This window comes from Mastacembelus armatus, chromosome 24, assembly GCF_900324485.2.
Source record: "Mastacembelus armatus chromosome 24, fMasArm1.2, whole genome shotgun sequence".
Taxonomy (NCBI): domain Eukaryota; kingdom Metazoa; phylum Chordata; class Actinopteri; order Synbranchiformes; family Mastacembelidae; genus Mastacembelus; species Mastacembelus armatus.
The window spans coordinates 5,208,453-5,232,295 of NC_046656.1; the positions used below are offsets into that span (position 1 = coordinate 5,208,453).

The following is a 23,843-nucleotide window of genomic DNA, read 5'->3' on the forward strand; positions in this document are numbered from 1 at the left end:
ATATATAATATATATACACAGTATCTCACAGAAGTGAGTACACCCCTCACATTTTTGTAAATAATTTATTATATCTTTTCATGTGACAACACTGAAGAAATGACACATTGCTACAATGTAAAGTAGTGAGTGCAGCTTGTATAACAGTATAAATTTGCTGTCCCCTCAAAATAACTCAACACACAGCCATTAATGTCTAAACCGCTGGCAACAAAAGTGAGTACACCCCTAAGTGAAAATGTCCACACTGGGCCCAAAGTGTCAATATTTTGTGTGACCAACATTATTTTCCATCACTGCCATAACCCTCTTGGGCATGGAGTTCACCAGAGCTTCACAGGTTGACACTGGAATCCTCTTCCACTCCTCCATGATGACATCACAGGGCTGGTGGATGCTAGAGACCTTGCACTCCTGCACCTTCCGTTTGAGGATGCCCCACAGATGCTCAATAGGGTTTAGGTCTGGAGACATGCTTGGCCAGTCCATCACCTTTACCCTCAGCTTCTTTAGCAAGGCAATGCTCATCTTGGAGGTGTGTTTGGGGTCGTTATCATGCTGGAATACTGCCCTGTGGCCCAGTCTCATGCTCTGCTTCAGTATGTCACAGTACTTGTTGGCATTCATGGTTCCCTCAATGAACTGTAGCTCCCCTGTGCCGGCAGCACTCATGCAGCCCCAGACCATGACACTCCCACCACCATGCTTGACTGTAGGCAAGACACACTTTTCTTTGTACTCCTCACCTGGTTGCCGCCAGACACGCTTGACACCATCTGAACCAAATAAGTTTATCTTGGTCTCATCAGACCACAGGACACGGTTCCAGTAATCCATGTCCTTAGTCTGCTTGTCTTCAGCAAACTGTTTGCAGGCTTTTTTTTGCATCATCTTTAGAAGAGGCTTCCTTCTGGGACGACAGCCATGCAGACCTATTTGATGCAGTGTGCGGCGTGTGGTCTGACAGGCTGACCCCCCACCCCTTGAACCATACGTCTATTTCCCAAAGACAACCTCTGGATATGACGCTGAGCACGTGCACTCAACTTATTTGGTCGACCATGGCGAGGCCTGTTCTGAGTGGAACCTGTCCTGTTAAACCGCTGTATGGTCTTGGCCACCGTGCTGCAGCTCAGTTTCTGGGTCTTGGCAATCTTCTTATAGCCTCGGCCACCTTTATGTAGAGCAACAATTCTTTTTTTCAGATCCTCTGAGAGTTCTTTGCCATGAGGTGCCATGTTGAACTTCCAGTGACCAGTATGAGAGACTGAGAGTAATAAGACCAAATTTAACACACCTGCTCCCCATTCACACCTGACACCTTGTAACACTAACGAGTCACATGACACCGGGGAGGGAAAATGGCTAATTGGGCCCAATGTGGACATTTTCACTTAGGGGTGTACTCACTTTTGTTGCCAGCGGTTTAGACATTAATGGCTGTGTGTTGAGTTATTTTGAGTAGACAGCAAATTTATACTGTTATACAAGCTGTACACTCACTACTTTACATTGTAGCAAAGTGTCATTTCTTCAGTTGTCGTCACATGAAAAGATATGATAAACTATTTACAAAAATGTGAGGGGTGTACTTTGTACTCTCACTTCTGTGAGATACTGTACACTGTCAATTTATGCTGCTTTTGTATTTTATTCAGTTTAATAGTAACATTTGAAACACAGACAGGAAATGCAGGGAGAGAGATATATGGATATGTTATGCTACAAAGGTCCACAGACTATATTGAACCAGGGATATGCTCCTGCAGCTTAATCCTAATCTTACAAATTGTGGTAGTTGTGAACAGTAATCATTATTTCTAGTGTAATAAAATTAATTTGCCACATGTCGCATCTGACACAAGCTTCAAGTATGTAGAGACACTGGGGTATTTGAATGGACTCTTCAGTGGCCGATCAGTCAAGTTGTGAGGACTAAACTAGATACACTGTGATAGGAGCCATCAGAGATATTAAATGTTTTTTAACAGACAAAAGGAATCTGGGTCACATTGTCGTTCGTAGTTTTGCCACAGACCAGTGCTCTGACACCCTGCAGCTATGTTGATTACAGGGTCTATTTATGATTTGGTTTTTATATTCCTATATTTTCAGGCTGACAGAGCAGGCACTCTGTCAGTTTCACTTTACAGTTAATAATGTCATTTCTTCAGCTAATTCAGAGAAAATGGTACAGCAATGTACAAAACCATCAAGTGAATATATTTATATGCTGCACCAGTTCATGTTTATGTTACATTTGCAGCTGTGAGTTGGTTGTAAGCTCTCAGGTTCAGATGAAGTGCTGCTAAAGGCTTTTTGTTGAGTCAGCTATCGCTGTTGAAGCCAACAGAGGGGAAGAGTGGCTGTGGAAAGTTAATTGGCCAGTGTTTTTGAGCTCAGTAGCTCCTTATTTTCATCTTGTTGGCTGAGGCGAGCCAGCTCTCCTCCTGACATGGTCACAGATCTGCTCCACTGACTCACAGAAGGGGGCACAATGTCTCTGTCTTGTAGAAGCCTATGTCTGAGGGCTACCTTTGACTTTACACTGTCCTCTCCCCTGTATGTTAGATTGAGGAAATGAAGCAGTTACGATGCAAAAACAGGGCACTGCAGATCGACATTGACTGCCTCACTAAAGAAATCGATCTCCTTCAAACAAAAGGTAGGAGTCTGTCTTTTTTCCCTTTGATATATAATATTTGATATTCTGAGGTATTTCGGGATCTTAAACTTGCATTCACTGTCTGTACATGTCTGTTGTATAATAAAAACTCAATAAGGATGGGTGGTCAGATTTGATCCAGGCTGTTATGCCCCGGCCTAGGGGAAACCTGGACATAACATGGGTGCTTTCTCCACGCTTCCCCACTCTCAAGAAGAAACCAGCAGCACAAAGAGTTTAAGGTAGAGGTAGCAATTTATTGCCTTAGAGTCGAACAAATGCCCAAAACAACAAACCAAAATTCTAATACAAACCCTAACCTTACCTGACCAAACAAAACTAAAGAAAAGACAGGTTCTCTAACCTGAACTCCTAAATCCAGAAACAGGAGAAAACCAAATACAAAATAAAAGGGCAGTTCACTCCTATCAAATGCTACATTGTGCTCAATATGTAAATATATATATAATATATAACAGTGTAATATTTACCGTATTCACAACTTCCTTTTTCTAATGTTAACACTCAAGTACACAGAATTCACAACACACAGCGTGCTGGTTCCCTTGGGAGTGGCAGAAGTGGAGTGGAGAGCAGGCTGCTGTCAATTGGTGCTTGTATAGACTTCAGGGAAGGGCTGGACCAATCCTGAAACAGCAATTTAATTCAAATGGGCCAATCCCCATGGATCCACCTATAACTCCACGCCCACTCATTCTTTCTCTCACATACACACACACACACACACCAAGAACCAAGGGAGGAGAGAGTGCTGACAACAATCACAATGATAAATCACAACAACATTATTAATGACCCAGGGTCATAACAGGCCTAGAAGCTGTAGCAAATGGATCAGGCCTGTTCACATCCTCTCAGCACACGCAGTCATGGTGCTTACCATTGTGCTATTAACTACCAGTTCTTCCTGAATTGCATCCTGTTACTGGTTGGTAATAAAGGATTTATTAGCCCGCTGGCAGCACTCTACTGCTGACAGACATGGAGCCACCGGCCAACCACTTTAGACAGGTGAAGGAAGCACAGACGCCACTGACACAAAACCGAGTCAGGGATTTAAACTCACTTGTAGACAAATGGCAGACATGTGCCTATAGCCAGTTATGGTGCCAAGGCACAGTCTTGTATAATTCTTTTTTTTTTCTAATGATGTATTTTTTATTTTTAGTAGTAATAGCTATGGAGAGAAACCTGTAGTGAGGTGATCTTTATGAGCTCACAGCTTTCTATTCATTTTTAGAAAATTACTTTTTTGTGGTCATCCTTTAATATTACTACAGTTTTCGCAATCATGGTTATTTGTTTTTGTTTATGGATAAATCAGACCATCCTAATGAAAATACTCACTGTGATTGTGCCCATTAATGAGCATAAGAGCCCATTTCTGTGATTGTGCCCATTTATGAGTATACACCATACGCATGGTGTATACAGTATTTGTTTAGAATTACACTGATTAGAGTGGTATATTCAAAACACACCATTATCATTCAGATGTAGAAAGCACCACATGAATGATTAACTTTCACCTCTTATTACGCCCTTACCATCACTCTGATGCTTCCTTCTGTTTACAGGACCACACTTTAATCCCAGTGCAATCCATAATTTTTATGACAACCTTGGATTCCTTGGTCCGGTCCCACCCAAGCCCAAAGGTACTTTGTCTATTGGTAAGTTTAGAAAAGGCTTCATGGTTATTATTCAACATTTTCATTTATTTCATTGAACTTTTGATGAATTTGCTACATTTGTATTAGCTGCTGATATTGTCCTGGTGATCTTGCCTTGTTCTGAATGCAGCCCAGCTTTCTGAGGAGGGACGGGTTTCTTTAATTTCCTCTTCTGACAGTTCATCTATTTTTTTTTTCTTACAAGCCATCTGCTGTGTTTTCATTGATTGCTTTTCGTCCAATAGTGCTTTCAGACTGTACTTAAAGGGCAGTGAAACAGGTGTTGCATGTTTAGATAATCAACTCCAAATTGTGTTTACCCTGGATTTGGACCCAACAGTTCAAGACATGGCAAACCACTGGCCTTCACTCTTTCACTGTTCATTGACATTGGTCATCAGGGTTCTACCAGTATGGGTGTGTAGTGACAACAGACTGCCTTTGGATGACAGAAAGGACAAATGTGTTGCAGTGACCTTGTGTTTTCCACTAAATATTTGACTCGTCAGGATGGTCAGAGTACATAAAGCATCGAGAGACCATCAAAGTCTTAGCTTGAATTTGCAGCGGTTCAGTATGGTCACTCAACATACATGTTAAGTGGTAAAGAAGACTGTGGCCACTTTTCACAGATATTGGCCTCACCCTGTTTGACTGATTTCATTTCTTTACTTTTCTTCTTTTTGCCCTACTTTACCCACACTGTAATCTTTGTCCATCCATCCACCTCTCTCATACCTGGGGCCAGACAGGAGAGGATGTAGATATAATGTGACCTCTGAACTCATGATGGAGCCCTCCTCTGGTCTTTCCCCTCCTCTCCCAGTCGGTTGGTACCTCTGTCCTTCTCTTTTTTTCTTCCTTCTTCTCTGTGTTCATCGTCCATGCAACTTTTTCAGTTTCTGTAGTAGCCCACTTGATAGACGTTCATGTTTTCTATCTCTATGTCTTCATGAGTAATTCTGAAAAGCGATGTAATTTCTCTGAAAATCCATCTTTATCAATGCCATTCAGAATTATTTGTTGTTTTATTCAAAGAACTGATAAACACAGTTTTACCAAATCTAAGCAAACCCTTTGACAGGCAGTGTTTTGTAATAATACTTTAATTAACATTTTATAGATAAGAATAAAGAAGGTGCCATCCATCACAGTGTGACCTTTTAAACCAAAATTATTCTGCTGTACAGACAGACCTTATGCAACCCCTTATCATACTGCACGCACTATATCGAGATGTAAGAGTGATGTTTCTTTCTGAGGAGGACAGAAAAGGCCAGTATTTTACAGCAGAGGAGCAAAGATTAGAGAAACATTAGAAAAATAAGCATTTGTGTAGTACAAATATATCATTTTATTAATTTTTTTCTATTGTATTCATCCCTCACGTTTATCCCATGACCTGCATGTTGGGAAGCACTGACGTAGAAGCTTTATGTATGATGACATTTTCCATTCCTAGATTCTGCATTCATGCATCGACACAAAAACATGTCAGAAACATTTCTGTGAGACATGGTGCTGTGTAGTCCAAATGCTTCTTAATCCTTCACCTGAACAGGCCTCCAGGTTGTGTGTTTACATTAGATCCCTGCCAAGTGGGCAATAATCCGATCACTGCAACACATGTAGACATACTCAACACTCAGCAGTGTTCACCTCTTCACCGCCTCAGATACAAACAGTTTTGATGACTGTGTTTTCATCACTTCATGAATAAACTTTACACTTCGTTTCTGTGGTTCTCTCCTGCAATGACCCTTCTGTTTTTTTTTACTCCTCCTCCTCCTCCTCAGACCCGGACAGGAAGATTGTGAAGCCCATTGCAGACCAGGAGGAGGACGAGGGGATGCAGTGGAACTGTACAGCCTGCACCTTCCTTAACCATCCCGCCCTCAACCGCTGTGAACAGTGCGAGTTCCCACGGCACGTCTGAGCCAAAGAGGCTACATCGTGCCGTCCCTGCCTGTCTTCTGCCAGACTAGAATAGAAAAAGGCTCCTTCTGTTTCTGTTTTCCCTATGTGTATGAAAACCAGGACTAGGCATAGTATTTGTGCATCGTCCGCCTTGTTTCCTTGAATTTTTTCCCCCTCCTCTCTAAGGTTTGTAGAATGCTGTCCACTGAAGGCTTGACTGGATAGTGTTTACAAGTGGTGTTTCTTCATAAAGGCTGGCAGAGCGGGATGATACCTCACCTTAGAGACTCTGTTTGCATGGGGTCACCTCCCCCTTTTTCTGCTCGACAGGTGACACTTTCCCCCTGGGGATACCTCGCTGCTCCCACTTACAGTATTACAAGTGTGGCCCTGCAGTGTGGTGGTGCACATAAACACAACTACACAGACAAAAACACACACACACAACACAGGTGCCAATGTGCCTTTGCTAAATGAATATTTTTGTTTTTCTTCCTCTGCGGTGACGTGCCTGGGGGATTGGGTTCGGCCACTGCTCTCCATCTGAAGGGAAAACCTACAGACTACTTGTGGACTTTAAAGGTTGTTTGCTGTTTCTAGAGGATGTTAAAGGGAAAACTGGCAGTGTCGCTGCCACTCAGACATCCTCTTGTCCTCCCCCTTCAGTGTCCCTTTTCTGTTCTCTTCAATCATGAGTTAATGGGAAAAAAGAAACTATGTTGCATGCTTTATGTACAGTACATGGAGGCAGAAACTCCTCTTGAGCTTTTTACTGTACATAATGTTAGAATGTGCCTTAAAAGCCTTCTTCCTCACACTATGAATCACTTGTATTTCCTGTAATTATAGCTTTATAGGCTTTATTAACTTTTTTTTTTGTCTTGTTTTGTTTCCCTCTTTCAAACAAATAAGCACCATGCTCCCTTTAAGCTTTTTACTTGATATCTGTGAGAGTTGAAGCCTTGCAGAAGGAGCGGAACAGTAAAAACCCTTGCAGTCATTATGAAGCTACGTCTGCCAGGTCTGTTCATCGCTTGTGTTAATTGCTGAGTTTCCTGTGTACGATCTGCAGATGCAGCAAAGTGGAAGGTGATGGAGGAGTTTTGTTTTATTATTTTTTTGATGATTTTCCAGGGCACCACATAGGTTTGGTTCTGTCGGGGGGAGGGTGGGGGGTGGAAGGGGTCAAAAAGCAAAATTACAAACTGCCATCTTATCTGACAACTGGAATGTAGATTTAATGTTTGGGGACAACTACACCTCAGTGCAAAGAGACACTCGTTTTCAAGTACAATCAGGATGTTTGTGCAGATCAATATCAAAGGGCTCCAGGAACAGCTGATTTGGTTAAATGTTTCCATTTTGCTATGCACCTGAACTGAGGATTCTGTGAGGTCTAACTGATCACGTCTAAAGAAGAAATTATGTTTCTGTTGTTCCCAGAGTGTAGAAATAGTCATATGCATCCCATACCTTGTATGTAACAGGTTGCAACTGTTTCAACAACAAAAAATATTTTTAGCGAACTGTAAGTATGACATGACTGTCCACTTTATATACTCTTTATTTGGCTCAGTTCATCCTCCTAAACTTTTCTAGGCAAGGGAGTTTCTAAAGTTTACTTATTGTCATAAATTTACCTTTATTGTGGGCTAGTTACATTTTTTTCCACATTTGTGAAATGTTGCCTTGCGTTAGTGCCTTTAGAACTAATTTGTATTGATCATCTACTGTCACGTCCAAGTGACATTTTTAAAACAAGAACTTTTTAAAAATCCATTTAAAGTAGAAGATGAATTATTCTCTTAAGCACTTATGCCATACTTAATTTTATTTTATTTTTTTTTCTTTTAGTCCTACCCAAAGAAACCAGTTTTCAGCTTTATCTGCACTTTGGTGTGAAGAGGCAGTTTATTCATGTTTTATTAAATGGAAAAAAATTTGGATATCTAAAGTGTTTTTTGATTTTAGCTGGGAAACAGTCTTTGTAACAGATAAGTTATTTGTAAAAATAAAAAAAAAATCTATTCTGAATGTTTTAGGTGTGTCTTTGTGATGCTGGACCTTTCCCCGCTAGGTGGCAGCAGATTTCAGTAGAGACAGCTTTATTCTTAGCACCAGTTCTTTTTCTCCAAATATGCTGGTTAAAGAGTTAACATGGTGATGCATCTAAAGAAACGAAAGGGTGTTTGTATATTTTACACATGATCATATGCAGCATATGTATACATATACAAATACATATACTTAGCAGTATATGTATTTAACTGGTCACCAGAAAGATTAAACAGCTTGTGGAAAGGGTTTATAATGTTTTTCAACTTGGTCATTCATTCATCCATTGTCCCTGTGCTTGTCCTTGCTGGGGGGCTGGAGCCAATCCCTACAGACATTGGGCAAGAAGAAGAACTTTGTCAAACGTTCTTTAACAGAAAGGTGCGTCACCAACAAACGGCAGCGATAAGTTATGTGACACATGTAGGTGACTGTTCTTACTGGTTGCAGTTGTGTGGTGCAGGTTGCAAGGTTAAGCATGGATTATCAGTTTGTTTTGCCACCAATGTCTTTAATGAAGTTTTTAATGTCTTTAATGAAACTGCGTGTTTCAGACTGTGGCCCAGTCTTCCCCTGGACATACACTGCCATCCCATTGTCAGACTAGCATTAGGAACATTAAAATGTGAAGACTTAATCGAAGTAGTGCTTGGGGAAACAACAATCATTTAATGATTCATGATCTTTCATGATAATTCAAACAAAAATTTTATCAAATTCAAATATGAAAACCAGTTACTAGTTACAGTTACATAAAACTTTTCTCATTCAACATTTACCCAGCAGTGTTAAAATAATGCATAAGCATATAAAGTAGTCAAAATTAGCTCTACATATATAGATTAAGACGATTAAACTATAATGCATCAATAATCATGTGTGTCATTCTGCGTAATGGGTGCTTTTACTTATAGTACTTCAAATACATTTTGATGTTGATGAAGATTTAGCAGCACCTAGTGGTGAGATGGCTATATATCAATCTAAATATCGTCATCCTTTTAAAAATAATGGCCTATGTCATATTTTAATTTTTTATTTTTTATTAATCATTTCACACAAAAAGGTTATGACAACACATGACTATTGACATGCAAATAATGCTGTCATTCAGTTATGTAACATAAGAGGATTAGATGACTTAGGCCAATTTATGAACCTTACCTGACTTTGGTAAAACAGCGCACTTCTTTTTTATCCTCACTACTGTGACAGACCATGGGGAAGTGTAAGCCACAAACATTTGAAAATACAAGTGGAGCACAATTCAATTCAGTTCAATTTTATTTGTATAGCGCCAAATCACAATACAAATCATCTCAAGGCACTTTACAAAAAAAAACACAGAACACCCAACAAATCCCTTATGAGCAGCACTTGGTGACAGTGGAGAGGAAAAACTCCCTTTAACAGAAGAAAAAACCTCCAGCAGAACCAGACTCAGTTTGGGCGGCCATCTGCCTCGACCGGTTGGGGTGAGTGGATAGAGGAGAGAGAAAAGAACAGCAACAATAAACAACAAATAGACACTGCAGGTTGGTGGGACCAGTAACTGCACATCAGTGATATACAGCTCTAGGACCAGGGACACCTGCAGAAGGTACAAAGAGAACAGAGAGAGAGAGAGGGAGGGAGAGAGCACAAAGTTAGTGACATTCAATGGTGGAATATACATGTGAGGGGGGAGAAGGGGAAGGGAGGGGAGGGGTTAGGGTAGGGGAGCTCAGTGCACCAATGGTCCTCGGGCAGTCTAGGCCTATAGCAGCATAACAAAGGGATGCTTCAGGGTTACCTGAAGCCAGCTCTAACTATATGCTTTGTCAAAGAGGAAGGTTTTAAGTCTAGCCTTAAAAGTACAGAGTGTCTGCCTCCTGAACCCAGACTGGGAGATATTAGGACATCCAGATAGTAATGAGTTACAGTAATCTAGCCTTGAGGTAACAAATGCATGGACTAGTTTTTCTGCATCATTTTGAGACAGGAGCAATATTTTGGCAATATTGTGCAGGTAAAAGAATGCAGTTCTAGAGATTTGTTTTATGTGTGAGTTAAAGGGAATGTCCTGGTCAAAAATAACTCCAAGGTTTTTCACAGTAGTGCTGGAGGCCAGGGCTATGCCATCTAGAGTAGCGATAATTTTAGAAAAGTTATTTCTGAGATTTTTAGGCCCAAACACAATAACTTCTGTTTTCTCTGAATTTAAAAGTAGAAAGTTACTGGTCATCCAGGCCCTTATGTCAGTTAGACAGGCTTGAAGTCTGGTTAACTGGTTTGTGTTAACAGGTTTCATAGATAGATAACACACAGAAGCAGTGAGTGGCCCTTTAATTCAGTAAACGCAAACTCAAACAGCAAAACTGTAATCACTCTTATATAAACCAAACAAATGGCAGGTAATATTTTCCTCTGTAATAATGTGAAATGATAGTTCAACTCTGTGCACAATAAATAACTGAACAATTAAACAAAAGGACACGTGCATCTCCTCACTTCTCCCTCCAACTTATCTTTGCTGGGTTTTTGAATCTTGTCACTTACCAATGGAGTCTGTGTCCTGTATTATGGCAATAACTTCACTAGCTAGGAGGAATTTCTTTCTTTTTGAAGTGGCCACCATCTTGAAAAGCTTATAAAGTTTCCTGAGTCACTCTGTCCTGTGACTTGGGCAAATTAAAATTGCCTAAGTCACACTGTTGACATAGGCAATTATATTATGGGGTTAGAATTGCATGATCTGTTCAGCTGAGGATTTAGGCAAATTTACCAGAGGTGGCCAGCATCATGAACATCTCACTTAGGCAAAGAAATCCTTTTAAGAAGGTGACAATATTACACATTGAACATTCACCTAAAGTTTTAATTGTAGGGCTTGTAATGAATATTTTTCTACTGTGGTCTTATTACCTTTACTTTTTAAAGGCTCTCAGTACTTTCTGAAGTTGAAAACCCACAGTTACACAGTTGTCAGACATGGCTTGAACACTGTGGCATCAACAAGTGGCTCTGCCTGTTATAAACCCTGGTCTTTGTCAAACTTGAGCCAAAAACATTATTTCTTATTTTTATGGGGTGCTTTATGCTTTATGGGGTGTGATCTGCCCCTTTTAACTACTACATTAAAAAATTAGCCACACAACACTGAAAGCTAACACTGATACCTTATACTAATAGACTGGCTTAAATCTCTACTACAGTCTACTGTACTGTGGCAACACTTGAAGGTTTTACCACCAGAGAGCACCGCAGCAGCAGCAGCTCAGCATTATACACCTACATGTTAAAACTCTCATCTCAGCACCATGAGCATTAATGTGCTATTGTAACAGCAGAGGTTTGTTCCCATTCAGACACAAGAGCATTACTGAGGTCCAACACTGTGTCAGTTAGCTAGAGCTTGCTGGGAATCACAATTTACTTGGGATATTTTTGTGTGTTTTGATGCTTGATGATAATTATGTCTGTTTCCATTTCAAACAATTATCTGTACTATCATTGTAGGATCAGAATCAAGGGGATGAAGCCAAGGAATATTAAAAGGGTCATCCATGTTTGTTTTTTTTTTTCCCCCATATGTTCATCACAGACAGTTTGGACTGACTTGGGTGCTTTTATTTCACAGGCACAGCAAAAACACATGCCCATAAAATTCCCATCAAAAGCAGAAGTACAGAAAAATAACATTCCTCACTTTGAGGCAACATGGGGAAAAACAACACATGCTGCTTTAAGAAAACATTTGTCAGCGCTACAATAAGTAGCATATATGGAGTGTAGTGCATTGCACTTTTACATTGGGATAAAAATATAGCATTCATTCTGCTACATTTCCATGATTTCTTCAGATTGAGTCACATTTTAATGCTTAGTAACAATTGTAAACTTTGCAATGTGTTCGAGGAAATGGGATAGTTTTAGGATGATTCCCAATAATAAAAATTCACAGTGACTTTAAGAAAAGTAGAAGTGTTCTCTTTTTTAGTTTTCACTTTGCTCCTGAGGTGAGAGCTCCAGTATAGGCTCAGTTTGACTAAAAATAAAGTCTTTCATATCTAGAAGGGGATGTGGCTGGTCCTATAGTTCTGAATGAGAGAAATCAGTTCACACATGTCGGAGATGTGTGGGTAAGCATTCATGACCTGCTCCACCATGCTCTGAGGGAATAGGGTGCTCAGCTGGCTTCTCAGGCCTGTCCTCTGCTCACTGGATAGGCTCTTCATCCGAACACCCAGCCTAGTGTCAGAGTGGCTACCCTGCACCCACGGGTCCCTGGGCAGGCTGTGGCAGTGCTGCTCTACAAAATGCCCAGAATGCTCCTCATTGTGAGGAGGCAGAGCAGGGCAGGAGGCCCATGCTGAGTGGTGATGTTGGGGGGAAATCCTGGTTTGCTGGTGACCATACCTGCACTGGCTGCACATGTGGTGCTTACAGGACGTCGAGCCATTTTGATGAGGGAGGTAACCCCCCCCACTGAGACAGGACCTCTGAGTGTTCCCAGTGTATGACCCTGAGAGAGAACAGTCGTCATGGCTCAGGCTGTAGCTGGCCACCCCGCTGCTGTAACTGTGGGGTCGGGGCTCCATGTTGTAGAGTGTGTCCTGGATGTAGAGCCTGGATATGGAGCTCTCCATGGAGCTGAAGGCCTCGTCTACATCTGGGCTGGGGCAGTGGTAGAAGCCTGCGTTGGGCTGGTTTCTCGGGCTGCTGGAGTCTCTCTGATAGACAACCTGCTCACTGGGTGAAGCCCTGTGTGGATGGTCCTCTGTGCTCAGGGGTGGAGAGCTGGAGGAGGTGTGGCTGTGCTCCGGCTGGTACACAGAGAAGTGTATGTCAGGCAGGCTCAGTTTGGGCGAGAAGTTCTTGGCTCTGTCTCTCAGTGCCCTCAGCTCATCAGCCACAGAGAGCTGTGATTGGTGGGCCCGTTCTGGGTGGTAGAACTTGCACTTTACCCCATAAGTACACTTCTTTCCTGACAGAGAGAAATAAAAGTGTACTGTAGATCATCACTACACACAAAAGTTTCATATGCTGCAGTTATAATTATGTTTTATTGGCAAAGGAATCTGCAAAACAATAACGCAAGGACAGAGAAACAGCTTGTTTTTCACTTGTCGTTTTGAAAATGTTGAAACTCCAGCCTGAGTGATGTTCTGAGATTTTACACTTCCTCTGTGAGTTGAGGAAACATTCTGGTGTTATGAAATCTTTGGATAATATATGTATATATATGTGTATATATATATATATATATATATATACATATACACACATATATATATATATATATATATATATATATATATATATATATATATATGTATATGTATGTATATATATGCAGCAGTACATTTGGCTCTGGCCTGAACTTCTAAGACAGCAGTGAGCCACACACGTTTTAAAACTCCAGTTTTAAAACGTGTGTGCAAGGCAATGAGTGCAAAACAAATAAACTTTCTAATTACCATTTATTCACACATGACATTCAACTAGAAAAACCTGATCACACTTTATATATATTCCTGAAGGTGTTTTTTATAGTATTGGCTTCTTGTTTTATTACCCAGGTGAGTACAAGGAAGTGTAACCTGAGCAGGGTTGTGTTTGATATTGGGTTGAAACAGAAATGTGAACCAACCGTATGGGCAGTGCTGTAGCTTGTTGTCCAGGCCCCAAGGCTTCTTCCTCAGAAAATCATCAATAGTGGGACCGTTTCTGCCCAGGGGGTCATCAGGAGGCATGAACCTGCACCAGCAAAGAGACACAGCTAAGGATCAACCACAAAAGTGCAATGTCAGGTGGAATGTCGGGGCAAAAATGAACCTTGACCCTAGGTCCACAGGCAGGTCAGAATTCCTTTAACCTAATCCTCTTTAACCTGAAACCACTATGAGTCTTACTTGTCGTTGGCGAAGGTGTACATCAGCAGTCTCTCTTCTATAAATGTCTTCCACTGGTGGTTCTCGGTCTGCAGGTCACGGTAGTTGTCGTTGGACACGATGATGCCATCTGAGTCAAAGGCCAGCTTGACAATGTAGCGGTCATCGTAGCACACCACCCTCTTACCGTTCACACAGCGAGATGGCGTGTACACCAGGATCTTCCTTCTCTCCAGCTCATGGAGAATATGTTGATCTACAAGACACATGACCATAACGTCATTTATCACTGTTTATTTTAAGGCCTGTAATTAGCTGCTACCAGTAATCGCCTTGGCTTGTATAGCTACATTTTCAAAATGTTCTCAGCTGTTGTGGAGGAGCACATTTCAACCTTTGATATCTTCAGTTTAGCAGAACAAAGACTTCTTTCTGTTGTTAGTGCCCAAAGAAACTAAGAAATGCTAAATAAATGAAGTTGTATTGTCTGTTTAGTGTTGCTCTATCTCTGATGCTGAGTGAAACAGAGTGAAACTGTTAGTGAAACTGTTAGTGAAATTTTCCCTATGAGCATTTATGTTTATCTAAGTATCCTGGTTCTGATAGTGAGATTTAGTGCACAACCATAAAAGTGCTGTACTCTATGCTGACAGCAGCTTCTTCTGAACTGCTGATGCCTGCTTTCAGGGAAAAAGCTGACTTGATCCAACATGAAGAACAGACTGGATTTTAGTTTTACTTCCTTGTTAGATTTGATACTGATGTGATTTCACAGAGGAGCTGGGTGAAACCCATTGGCCAGACTCCACTGGAAACCACTGAAACTGCTGTTAAAGCTGAGCTACAGCTGCCAAACAGGATAAGAGGAAAGGGGATGGGAATTTACCAGCAGTTACATGCCACGTAGTGTGTCAGGGCAGTTAGAATGATCATGTGTTTTCTTAGTTACTTGGTTAAGGTTGGTTTTAGCAGCGTTTTTCTGTCTTGGCTTCTACTTTCAGTTTATTCAAATGACTCTACATGTTTTTGTGTAAAATGCACCATTTCCTGCAGAGCAGACTTTCTTTCCACACTGCCCGTACAAGTGACTCAGAATGTGAAAGCCTCAGGTTGAAAAAGTTGAATCTGTAAAGTTTACTTGGATTTACCAAAACAGTACCCTGACTAAAGTCTCAGCTCTACACAATAATGTGCTTCAACCAAAAATCTTTCAGAATGGTTTTCCTAAAAACACCCTTCATATAATCACAGGATAACCAACAACTGACAGTCTGGAAACTATGTCACTCCAATCCACAGTAAAGGTGCACTTTGTTTTGTTCATTCTTTACCTTTATTTTCCTGGTGGGTAATGGAAAGGCCAGCAGACACAGACACAGAGTCCTGTGATAAAAGTTGGTGGTGTGTTGCTGTAACTACTTAATAACTATATTAACAGTGGATCAGATCAGTGCATGTAAAAGTGGTCACTTGCATTGATGAACCCCTCTGTCAGCTCATTGTTTTGGTCTCCTGCCCACACACTCTGCTTTAATCAAAGCTTACTACCTGCCCAGCACCAAGCATCACTCAAAATCAGCTTCTACCTCTGGAACACACTGATGTGTTTAGTAGCTAAAGGGATTTTTGTAGGAGTTGGTAGAGACCAGAGCAGAGCTGGAGCGGTACACAGTTCCACATGACATTCCAGGTAAGTATCAATCAGCTTTCAGTCACTGATGGAGAACTGGTTAGTCTTGTAAGGTTTGTGCACTGTGAGCACCTGCTAATTTAAGACCTGCTGGATGTGAAGGCAGTTATCTCTGCCTGTTGGCTGCATAATTATGGGCCTGTAACTGCACTGATGCTAAAAGCAGCTGGACTAGCCTTCGTAATGAAGCTCGTATGTAACATGTGGCTCCTCTCCACAGACGATTAATACAGTCAGAGACTGTGTCGACTCATCAAATCAGACTAAAATACTAGCACTGAAATGTGAAGGCTGTGTTTGCCTGTGTCCTCAGGAAGATGTATGTTGCATCACTGACACATTCTTTGTCTAGTTTGTCTATTACCCACCATAGGCTGTAATATAATGTATTATCACAGCTGGGTGAGGTCAGGCTTACGTAGACACAAATTTTGGTGTGCACTATAATTATTTAGAGGGACTTCCCTCTAGCTGACTTCACACTGTCACCTGACAATGTCACCAGGCCACGTCAGTAATGTCATGTGACCTTACCTGTGATGGGCGCCTCTGGTCGGGGCTGTTCCTTCCTCCACAGGGGAACGAACACGGTGATGTCACGCATTCCCTTGTCCCAGAACCAGTTCACTGCCAGCTGGAGGCCCCGGCATGAAAACACCTTCTTGTCACCATGACTACAAAGACACAGAAACCAGAGTCAAAAAAAAAAAGCCCAACTTCTTCTTTTGTGCATCTGTGCACGTTCAGAAACACACACAGCTCTTCTCCTTTTTTCAGGAAGCAGACAGTGAGAAGGTGTGTATGCACAGAGTTCTCTAAAGGACATTGCAAAAGCACAGAGATGAGTAACTTAAGACTTGTCTTGAGAAGTGACTTTTAAAGCATCCTCACACACAATGAAAACTGAATTGATTGTTTATAACATGACCACATCAAGATGCCTGACTGACAAATATGAAAGAGAAATACTACAACATAAAGCCCCTAAAGCTTTGAAAGGTTGATAAAAACACAATAAAAACTTATTTTTTAGGAAAAAATACCAAATGTTCAGCATCAGCATGTGATATAGTAGTTTGCTTTTCCTCTGTATGAAGAATAAGAGACGTCTATCCTTGGAGTGAGCCAATTCTTTAAACTGGACATTGAAAAAGTTCTAAGTCACAGCAAGAAGGTCTGAATCCCATTGAACCTTGTGGTCTTTCTCTGTGGAGTCTGCATGTTCTCCCTGCGTGGGTTCTCTCTAAACACATGCAGTCTGTGGTTAGGCTCATTGTTGACACTAAATGGGCCATACGTAATGTGTGTGTGTGTGTTCCCCTTCTGTCTATCAGCAGGAAGTGGTGGCACACTTTGCCTACAACAGGTACCAAAGATAAGGCTTGGCATGAGTTAGTACATGTGGTCAGAATAAATTTAGCTGCCTGGCACAACTTTAGTGACATGTCATAAAGTTTATTTTGAATGAACAATATTTCCTTGACAATTTACATTTTACACAGCCCGCAGCTCTTTTCCAAATTTAGTCATTGTTGGACACTTAGCACATTTGCACCCTGGTTTTTTTGGAATCTTTTTTATTTTCTTATCAAAGACTCTGCCTGAGGATCATCACATTTGTACATTTTCTTCAGGATCTCTTCAGTATTTCATTATAGTTGCCAGGAAACTGAAAAGCGCACAGCACTAATAACAAATTCATGCATACTTCATTTTTCATAATGTAAACAAATATAAGCTGGTCATTGGATCTGCTTTAAAGTAGTGCAGTTTGAAGCTATCACCGCTTCTATGATGTTAATTGTGTTGCATGCAATGCCTCATTTTCTGCAGTAACTACTATGTAACCTAGGATTCAGATTCCAACATAAAATGTTGATGTTTACTTCAGATGCCGAGTTGCATTATGAGAAGGTAGGATTCAGCATTTTATGAATCTGACTTTCTTTTCCTCTAATATGACAGCTTTAATAACCTAATACACAGAGGAATGTCAGATTAGAAGAATTATCCACAGTTCAGTCAGGAGTGATATGAATACAAGTCAGTCAGTATGTGCAGTCCCCAGCAGATCAGGATAACCCCGTCTTTGAGCACTTTTATGCCTGAGGTCAGACTGCAGTTACACTGGTGTTACCTCAGAATAAAGGTGTGGCTCTAAAAACTTTAGTCTTCTTCCTCTTTCAAGTCAAGTCATGTTCTTACGGGAATATGTGTTGTGAAAAGGTTTCTCATTTTGTTTTCCGTTTTGAAATCATATCATGTTCTCCACCTACTTGCCAAGTTATTTGCTTGAGCATATTTGACTCAGAACTTCCTTGTTACCACCTCAGGTCAGGTAAAGCTGTCAACCCTGACGCCACGTTGAAATTTGACTTCAGTGGTGTCACATAGATAAAAGCATCACCTAGGGCTCTGGAGTAGAAATGTCCTGTCACTGTGAACATGTCACCTCGACCTCCAGGCAGCATGTGACGTTTAACTGAGTGGACAAAGCAGAAGACTATAGGAACCCACCATGTTTTCACTTCCCACATATTTAGCAGAGGAAGTGATGTGCAATCAAATCTGTGAACTGAAACAAGCTTTGACACAAACTGAGACACTAATACACCAACATAAATTCATTTGAATATGAAAGTTCTGCAGTTGCATGGTATTATTCTTTTCCTTTCTATCCGACATGAATCAACACATGAGCTCTGCTCTTTGTAAGGCTCCCTACCAGGAAGTAATGAACTGAAACATAAAATACTTGTAATGTGGTACATTGTTTGGCTCGCCCGAAGAATGAAATACCTCTTAAACAGCGCGTGGAAGCATTTCAAGCTGAGTATTTCCACTATGTGTTACTTTATATTCTACACCACTACCTTTCAATGGCTCCACTGCATTTGTCCCACAGTGATTTTGCAGATTAAGATTTAACATCCAAAACAACGAACACTGCTTCTGAAATATAGATGGAATAAGTATCCAACAGCATATAAAGTTGTTCAGTTTAGCTTCACTCAAATTATAATGAGGTTTAGTTAGTTACATTTGAAGAGAATACAGTTTTTAGCAACGTACTTCAAAGTTAAGAGTAGACCTTCCACCACTGCAGCTGGACAGAAACTGAGATAAAAGACGCAGATGCAGAGAGGACTCACCTCATGGCCACATTGCTTCCATCTATGACCACTGGCCTGAAGCCAGCAGCTGGCTCGCTGTCTGGCTTGACTCTGGGCTGAGTGGGACTGGAGCTGCAGCCTCTGGGCACCAGCTTTGGGCTGTTGGGGACACTCTTGTTGCTGTAAGTACGCGTGTGGCAGGTTTTTATCAGCTCCTCCAGGATATCATTGGTCTGGGCGTCATGGTGCAGGGTCTCCAGCACCCTCAGGATGTCACTGTGAGAGTATCCTAACTTCAGAAATCGCTCCACTTTGGCGTGCTGCTGCTGGTGGTCCATTGTGGACAATGATTCAGAATGTGCGTGTCTCTTCTCCTCTGTCTTCTCAGGACTGCCGGTCTGGGGAATCCTCTTCTCCTCCTTATTCTGGCTCAACAGCGTCTCCATGGTGACAGTTTGTGTTTTGGAAAAGATGACAGGTGTCAGAAGAGGGCGGAGGCAGAGTCAACTTCTGTCACTGTAAACACAGGAAGCACAGCTGCGGTCTCACCGGGGTTTTCAGACAAATCAGTTGTGGTCTGGTACATGCTGATAGAATCTGTTCTGCTTACCACAAACTCATGACTGCCAACGCAAGCGCAAACGCTGGCTGACGTCAGGCTGGTTAAGAAAGCCCCTGTCACACCAGAGGAAGAAGCTGAGGGTCTGCACACATCTCTGGTCTAATTTTAACCCCAGTGCCATTAAGGTCAGTCAGCAAAGAAAACATGAATGAATGGAACTGTGACTGTATGTGTGGGGGCACTCATGTTAGAGTCTCATGCCATTTGAGATATATTTTATTGTATTTTCTGGAAAGTCCCTGAACTTCAAAGCCCCTGAAAAGACACATGCATCAGAGAGTGAAAACTAAGTGAATCAACCCACTTCTTCCACTTTTCTGCCCAAGAACAGAACTATTCTGAGTCCAAAACCTGAATGGACATCTCACATGGTGTTAGGGGCTGAAGCAATGAAACCACAAAGCCAACTCTGAGAGCAGAGTAGCTGTGTAAAGCCCAGAGTCCTGAACTGAAGTCCCTCCTCCTTTTCAGACAAAACATTGCCTGTCCATTATTCTTTGAAGCGTTTTCTTTGCACAGTTTCTTTGTGGTCCCAATGAACCATGCAAGATGGATCGATTAGCGTTTCCTGTCAACTTGATGTTGCAGAAAAGAACAAAAACAACCTCTCACTGTTGTCTTGTCCAACAAAAGTCATATCAGCCTGAGAGCAAACACCGTCAGATGAAAGCAGGTTCTGGCTTTGCAGCTTAAGATGTTTTGATCTGAGATATCCTCCCTTTGCAAGGGGCTTGGCTTTGCACAGGCCTGCTTCAACCTGCACCAAACCACATCCTTTGCTGCTGAAAAATCCTGAGACTCATTTTTTCCTCAAAACAAAAACTCTGCTTCGCTCTGCTTGTTTAAAATACAACTCCAGCAACTTTTGCTCTTCAGCACACAATCTAAGCCTACTAGCTACTTGCCTCTCACTGTCTGAGGCACGACGAGCCTGAACAAGATAAGGCTACGGGCTCTGAATACACACACAGCGGAGCTGAATTTGCCACATTGCTGAAATTTCTTGTCTTATTTTGTACTCACCCATTCAGAGAGCGTTAGATCAGAGCAGTCCTGCCAGTGTCTGTGTACGAGCTGCTCTCAGTCAGTCAGCTGCTCTGACAGGTCTGGTTGAGGCTGTTCTTACAGTATTACTCATAGCAAAGCTCACTGCCAAGAAACCAACATTGTTTCTGTCCAGCAAGGAAGAGAACGTGCTTTATATTTGTTGAGCACTACTTCCTTGTCAGGAGTCGGAGTTGAACTAGGAACCTGCGGGATTTATTTTCCCCCTTTCCTCTCTTTCCTTGAGCTCTTCCTGGTTCGGTGTGGCGACACAACTGCTGACTGAATATCTGAGAAATCAGCAGAGAGGAGCAGAAGCCTGCCAAGATTACAGTTATCAGATGTTTAAGGTTTTGTTAGACATTAAGACATGCCAAGCCCAAACAGGCATGCTGGGTCCCTTTATAGGTCTGCAGTCTCTTACAGGATTTAATCTGAGTCAAGATTCATTCACTTCAATTATTATAGACCTCTTCAAATCAGGGCCAACGATGATGACCTGTCAGTTAAATGTGGAAATATGAAGCTAACTAACTAAGTAACAGCTGGTTAGCTTAGCTTAGCACACAGACTGAGGTAAACAGCTTTTCCAGAGGTAACTAGTAAAATGTAACATAACCTAATACATTAATACATCAGCGTAACACAGCATGAACACCAGTGCTACTGTAGTGTAGTGTACTGCACCACAAGGCGCCCACACTTTAATCTTCACATCATCAAACAGCCAAAAGTGTGAAAGATAATTTCATAAAGAGTCACACAGCAAAAAGCACTGGGAATGCCACTTCACCACTAAACAAGAGCTGGACTGTTTCTCCAGCAGCTCAGATTTTCCTGGAAAGGCACAAACTAAGATTCACGTTGACAATAACAGTCCAAAATAATCCTAATGTTTATTGTTTATGTCATTGTATTTATGTCATTCATTACAACCTGACATGCCGGTGTACTGCCTCACATTCTGAGAAATGCTCCTGCCCGTCTCCACACACACCCAGGAACTAGTTCTTCCAGTATGCAGTGACATCTTGAGACAAAACGGAGGGAAACAGGATAATGGCAGTTTGATGACATCATGAAGACAAAGAAAAAGATGCTGCATTCAGGTGTGATCTTTGTCTTTTATCTAATCAGGATGAAAAATAGAAAGAAAAAAAGAAAGACTGGGTCACTATATTGTTTCTCAGGATACCAATGATATGTCATAGTGAAACTCATAAACTACTGCAGCAATGGAAAAAACTACAAAGAAAAATACACAATTTACAATATGTCATCTTGACTTGGTAAACCACTGTTTCTCATTATCGACATATAAATGTATGTCATCATCACACACTGACTTATCACATTACAGGGAAACTTCTGATATATTATATGATAAATTTCTGTTGTGACAGGAAATTGCAATAATGTTTCTATGAGGAGAGAAAAAAACTAAAGCCAGAAAAGTCACTGTATACTACACTGGCATGACTGACAGGGTTGTTCAAATGAAATACATTGATATGCAGTAAACGGGACAACTACAAATTGAACATTGAATTAGAATTCGAATTAGAAAAACTGTGTAATGTTTGAGCCAAGATAGTACTTCAGTCCAGACTGTAAGATCTCAACAAATGCTGACTAGGTTAGCATGATGACTGTCCACTGATAAGGACATTTCTGCTAGAGCTGGTATTCAGTGTTAATCAGAAAACTAACTGCTAACTGCTATATTAGGTTAGTGAAGTGAAATTATTATATGTGTTTAAGATCAGAGTGTTAGCATTATAAGCTGCTTGTTAGTCTGCTGAGGCTATTTGTCTGCATTATGCAGGACCTTCCCTGACAATGTTGAAGCAGGACCAGGCTCAGTTTGGGCGGCCATCTGCCTCGACCGGTTGGGGTGAGTGGATAGAGCAGAGAGAAAAGAACAGCAACAATAAACAACAAATAGACACTGCAGGTTGGTGGGACCAGTAACTGCACATCAGCAATATACAGCTCCAGGACCAGGGACACCTGCAGAAAGTACAGACAGAACAGAGAGAGGGAGAGAGAGAGAGCACAAACTAGGGGAGAGAGATGGTACAATGTAAAAAACTAATAGAAGGTTTTGCAGGAAAAAGACTGACCATCTAATAATCTAATAAACACTAGCTGAACAGTGAGATAGAATTTTTGTTCCTGTTGTTTTGTTTCATCTTTGCCATATGAAGCCAAGGTTTACTGGCTACTAGTCAGATAAAATCAACTGATGTGGTCATTATTATTAAAGGATATGACTTTAATGTATTTTATATTGAGTAATCAGGATTATTAATTGAATATGAATACATAATACATAATACATTAATCATGATATACTGTATTGAATATAACAATTACCGGGCAGCATAGTGGATTAGTGGTTAGCACTGTTGCCTCACAGCAAGAAGGACCAGGGTTAGAAACCCTGCAGGGGCCTTTCTGTGTGGAGTTTGCATGTTCTCCCTGTGCTTGTGTGGGTTTTCTCCAGGTACTCTGGTTTCCTCCCACAGTCCAAAAACATGTATGTTAAAAAATAAAATGTCTGTTAAAATGTCATTTTACAGACATTTGAATGGAAATGGAACTGATTTTAGAAACCCTCAGCTCTTTCCATATCAAATGGCAAATGCTTTTATTGTTCACTTCAGTGGACACTTTAACCCTATCAGTGCTTCAGGTTCAATTGAGTCAGCCCTGAGTGCTCCACCTTAAGCTGTAACTCATAATTTCATTAAGCAAAGATGGCATTTTTCAGTGGTGGTAGGCACACTTCTGTTTACCTGTTTCCCTTTCTCATTTAGTACAACTGCCTACTGACCTTCGAGGGAGATCAAGTGAGAGAAAACATGACTGATTTATGACTCCTGTGCAGGATTCTTATGTGTGTCACAGGAGTGAATGTCTAGCTAAGGGTATGTGTGCATAGCTCTAACAGATGTTAGTAATCTGGACTGACAGCTAAAGCAGATCGTGGTTGCTTTCGTTATGTGAACCTACCGATGACGTGTAAAAGAGCAAACACTCGTATGTCTCTGAATATTACTTTGAATAACCCATGCCTGCCGAGCACTCGCTATTTATTTCACAGGAAAACAGTGGCAAACATCTTGGTGTGTTGGTTTACACACTATGATTTCACAGAAGGTTAAAGG

At 41.2% G+C, this 23,843-nt stretch overlaps 2 protein-coding genes across 5 annotated transcripts in view; one reads left to right on the forward strand and one right to left on the reverse strand.

Annotated features, from left to right (window-relative positions):
* The window catches only part of tab2 (TGF-beta activated kinase 1 (MAP3K7) binding protein 2), a 38,341-nt gene extending 30,031 nt beyond the window's left edge, over positions 1–8,310 (forward strand). For all 3 annotated transcript variants that reach the window (XM_026318301.2, XM_026318300.2, XM_026318299.2), the window contains exons 5-7: positions 2,572–2,665; positions 4,264–4,359; positions 6,156–8,310. In XM_026318301.2, the coding sequence (XP_026174086.1) occupies positions 2,572–2,665; positions 4,264–4,359; positions 6,156–6,295 (330 nt within the window). In that variant the 3' untranslated portion in view covers positions 6,296–8,310. The remainder of the gene's footprint in view (positions 1–2,571; positions 2,666–4,263; positions 4,360–6,155) is intronic.
* A 3,523-nt stretch (positions 8,311–11,833) lies between these two features.
* Positions 11,834–20,868, reverse strand: LOC113137163 (probable ribonuclease ZC3H12D). 2 transcript variants are annotated; one of them, XM_026318627.2, is made up of 6 exons: positions 20,653–20,868; positions 19,047–19,523; positions 16,429–16,568; positions 14,226–14,460; positions 13,964–14,070; positions 11,834–13,297 (listed from the first exon to the last, which is right to left on the reverse strand). In XM_026318627.2, exons 2-6 carry the CDS (start codon positions 19,451–19,453, stop codon positions 12,381–12,383), a joined length of 1,806 nt encoding a protein of 601 aa, XP_026174412.1. In that variant the 5' UTR covers positions 19,454–19,523; positions 20,653–20,868; the 3' UTR covers positions 11,834–12,380. The 2 variants fall into 2 exon arrangements, with proteins under 2 accessions (XP_026174412.1, XP_026174413.1); XM_026318628.2 differs by lacking the exon at positions 20,653–20,868 and having other exon boundaries at positions 19,047–19,928.
* Positions 20,869–23,843: the final 2,975 nt, after the last annotated feature.

Coding starts and splice junctions, on each gene's coding strand:
- LOC113137163 (XM_026318627.2), bottom strand. CDS start 19,453: ATGGAGACGCTGTTGAGCCAGAATAAGGAGGAGAAGAGGATTCCCCAG. Junction 16,569..19,046: donor GGAAGCAATGTGGCCATGAG/GTGAGTCCTCTC, acceptor GTGTCTTTGTAG/TCATGGTGACAAGAAGGTGT. Junction 13,298..13,963: donor GCTACAGCACTGCCCATACG/GTTGGTTCACAT, acceptor TCTCTCTGTCAG/GAAAGAAGTGTACTTATGGG.